The sequence below is a fragment of the Vicia villosa genome, unplaced genomic scaffold (genome assembly GCF_029867415.1).
Source record: "Vicia villosa cultivar HV-30 ecotype Madison, WI unplaced genomic scaffold, Vvil1.0 ctg.000621F_1_1, whole genome shotgun sequence".
In the NCBI taxonomy this organism is placed as follows: domain Eukaryota; kingdom Viridiplantae; phylum Streptophyta; class Magnoliopsida; order Fabales; family Fabaceae; genus Vicia; species Vicia villosa.
In genome coordinates this window covers 606633-610758 of record NW_026705279.1, presented here as the reverse complement: position 1 = coordinate 610758, position 4126 = coordinate 606633, and the positions used below count along the sequence as shown (strand labels likewise).

General features: G+C 32.7%; 1 protein-coding gene across 1 annotated transcript; it reads right to left on the bottom strand.

Annotated features, from left to right (window-relative positions):
• LOC131629844 (uncharacterized) lies at window positions 1-435 on the bottom strand. Its single transcript, XM_058900645.1, has one exon. It carries the CDS (start codon window positions 433-435, stop codon window positions 1-3), a length of 435 nt encoding a protein of 144 aa, XP_058756628.1.
• Between the last annotated feature and the right edge of the window lie 3691 nt (window positions 436-4126).

Sequence of the window (4126 nt, the reverse complement as noted above, 5' to 3'; positions counted from 1 at the left end):
CTAAATACATGCTGGAATATCAAAGAAATTATGAAAACTAGCAAGAGATGGAGCCACCCGTGTAAGAGCACGAGCAACCTCATTAGCTTGTCTTCTAACGAACTTAACATGAGAGTTCCTAAAGAAAAGAGCCATCAACCGGTTACATTCTCCAATAATAGCTCCAAGATCCGAGTCATTTGGTCTCGGAATGGTCACACTATCCACCACTCGCTTGGCATCTAACTCAAAATCCATATTGTCGTACCCCAAATTATGGACCCAATTTAAAGCTTTCAAAAGACCTAGAGCTTCTCCAATAACAACATCGGTACAAGGCGTAAACCATTCTGTCCGGGCTACAATGAATTTACCCGTATCATCTCTAATGCAAGCACCCAAACCAACCTTATTTTGTGAAAAAGCCACATCAATATTGCACTTAAACCTGCCCATATGAGGTTTTTCCCATCTGATATTAACTGACGGGGAATTAATAATCCCATTGTTGAGACGCTGCTGCTAGGCCTCTCTCCAATCTTATTTAAATATCGATGTTTTAGAAAGAATTGCCAAATTTTTTATTTAAAATAATTCAAGATTTTTTAATAAAACCCGACCTAGTTAAGACAGGTCCAACATAAAAAGTTCAACACATTTTATTTTATAATCTTGCTTCAGAGATCTTAATTTTGATCACACTGGCAACAAAAGTGATCTAGCTACAACTATATCACGTTACGATAATAGTGGCACGTAAAATTGTACAACCATACAACCCAACACTCAATATTAACTTCACTGTTCACAACCTTCATTAACATTGTCACCATATTCAAAAACAACATTAACTCCATCATCAAAGTATGTATTAACATTAACTTCCTTACTAGCATATTCTCTATCTCATTAGAGTTTACATCAATATTAACTTACCAGCATATTCTTTCTCACATCGGAGTTTGCATCAACATTAGCTTTCTTTCCAACATATTCACTTCCATTGGATCAAAATTGGTCAAAATAATATTCAAGTAAAAACACATTTTCATGTGTTTCTTTAATTTGTGTCTCGTTCATTAGGTTAAATACCAATTTTTTCTCCGACAAATCTCTTTGATTGAGTCTTTTTACTTTAGTCCCTTCATTGAATTTATTATCCATAATCACGTTATTATTTCATATATTCACACTTGTTCGTTGATCCTTAATACATTATTGTAAAAAATATATATTGTACTTTTTTTTTATTGATATAATCAATATTGTATATACATCAAATGTATCTTCCAATAATTCTCACACAAAAATGAGCAATCATTTACAATAAACTCTAATATTACCCTTTAGTAGAAACTGTAGGTGAATGAATGTTAAGATTATCCCTAAAATTATCAAAGAGTTGCAACGAAATTTCCTTTGTGAATATATTGACTATTTGATACCGAGAGGGAATGTGTAATATTCGCACTTGACCGTGAGAAACCCTTTCGTACACAACATGTATATTCATTTCAATGTGTTTGGTATGTTGATGTTGAGTTGGATTTTTAGAGAGGTACATTATGTTAACATTCTCACAATAGATTAAAGTAGCGTTTGTAACAGGACAATATAAATATAAAAGTAGATTTCAAATCCAACAAGATTTAAGAAGATTTATGAAGTTAGAGGGGGTTTTGAAAAACCTTTCTTTATGCATGTGTGTGTGATTGCCTCATTACTTCAAGAATTACTCTTGACCTTTTATATTTTAACTAATCATTCTAAGACGCTAAGTGCAAGACCAGATAATCTTTCACACTTGTTCTCTTTTAGACTTTGAGATACTTTGCTTGATTCAACAACTTGATTAGAACTTCAATTAGTTTCTTAAATTGTATGACTAATGAGGCTTGAGATATCTTCTTGATCAGGTGCCATCATTAGAGGCTTTACTCGACAGTTGAAACCAACTCCCCTTGTCGCAAAGAACTCTCAACATCCATAAGGCGTTTGACTTATGGATTTGTTATCTTCAAAATTACTTTATTAGTGGTTATTATCAAAAGCAACTGACGATTATACACGCAAGCACATAGATCCATAAGTCGGTAGTCTTATTTTCAATAAAAGTGTCATATTTTTCTTTCATAACCATTTTCTAATGGGGTCATTTAATGCATTAACAAGTTTTGTAGGTAAGGGAGATATAGAATTATGAGGTGAGGTGTGAAGGTTAAATAGCTTGCAAATTTAACAATGCCATTATATGCTCGAGTAGTCATTTGAGGAGAATGCAATTGGATGGTTGGTGAAGACAGAGGTGTAGGGAGTAAGGTAGATGTTGAGGTTTGGTTTTGAGATTGGTGTATGGAGAAGAAGATATAGTTGTGGATGATGAGTTCGGGTTGAGGGTTGGTTGTGAGGGGGTGAAGAGGATGTTTTGATTGAGGATATGTTGATTGAAGTTGTGGTTTGTGAGGTATTATGTTGAAGGTTATTATGGGTTGGATTGTTTTATGAAGGGGTGTCATATGAATAAGAATGAAGAAAAAGTGTTGGGTAATTATCTAAAAAATTATAGTCGACTGTTATAAGGGCATTTAAGTTTAAAAAAATAAGAAGAAACACATTTTCTTTAAAAATAACATGGAGAGAAATGAATATTTTATGACTTGACAACTCGTAACACTATTATCCTCTATGATCGAGTGGATAACCCGATAATACAAAATGTTTTGATCGAGCTTTAACTTATTTCTAGAGGTGGAGGGAATCAGATGATAGAAAAAAAAACCCAAAGACTTGTAAGATGAGAATATGAAGATTTTTTGATAGTATTTTAGTGGGTGAATGGTGGAAAAACTTTTTATTTGGAAGAATGTTATGTAAATAATTTTTTATTTGTAGAGAATGATGTCAAAAGGATATTGGGATAGAGGCATGGGAAAGAAGGATGATGATGATGTTATTGATTGTACAAATTTTTATTTCGCCTTTCCATTTTTAGGGGAAGTGCGAGGACATGAAAAGTTGAAGGACATTCCATTAAGTCCACAAAATTTATGAAAAAGTGAATTATCATATTCTTTTTCATTATCACACTAAAAACATCTAATTTTGCATTCAAATATTATTTTAACTTGAGATTAAAATAGAAGAAAAATAGAATAAATATGAGGCTTAATTTGCATTTCAAAAGTCCATAAAAAATTCTTGAAATCATCAAGTAACACGTATTAAATGTTTCCTCCTGAACTAAAAACATGTGATCGCACACACCACTGTGCATAATATCAAAAGGTAGTAAAGTATAAGACAAATATATAGGAAAGGAATTTGTATTTGTTCCCTAAGTGGGCATGAATGACAAAACAAACTTTTGTGAAAGTTAATACATATAAGAAAATTGTTTTGGTGTAGTAAGCTTAAGTTAGGTGTTCGATGGTGTCCTAAATAAAATTGTGCCATAATTCATTAGATAATGCGAAATAGGTAGATAGTGGAGAGGTTGTAATATAAGGTCTTGTGGTAATTTGGTAGAGGTCATCATAACTGTTACATCTTATTAAAAATTTCACTATATGAAAACCCCTCACAGAAAAATCAAAGGGATCATATTCAACAGAAACATCTTTATTAATGGTAAATTTTCTAACATAGACAAGATTTTTTATCAGCTTAGGGCATGTAACATATTGTTTAAGTTTAAAGAGTAATGCTAGTTAGGTAATGATCATGTGTACAACCAATAACAGGATTATTATGACCATTTCAATGGTAATATTGTTGCTTATATTTGAATAAGACCTAAGATTACCTCAATTTGTCGTCATATGCGATGTAGTCATGAAGTTCATGTACCACTAACCATCAAGAGGAAAGATAAATAAGGTATGAATAACAACTTAATATCCATTGGAGCATAAGAATATCCCCCTTGGTGACCAACCTGGTATGGTGTAGTGCTTGTGACATGAGTGTGATGAGTCGGCTTCAGACCAAGAATTCTAGGCTGCATGTTCAATTGACTTATTGTCAGATACATACATGGTAGAGTGGACCAATTCTACCATAGTGGAAAGTCCATTGCCAATGTTGGATGGGATATAATGGATAAATCCATTATTATTGTTGATTTAGATATGTTGGCGAAGTCCATCGG

Excerpts from the sequence above, each read along its gene's own strand:
- LOC131629844 (XM_058900645.1), bottom strand. The coding sequence starts at position 435 with ATGGGCAGGTTTAAGTGCAATATTGATGTGGCTTTTTCACAAAATAAG.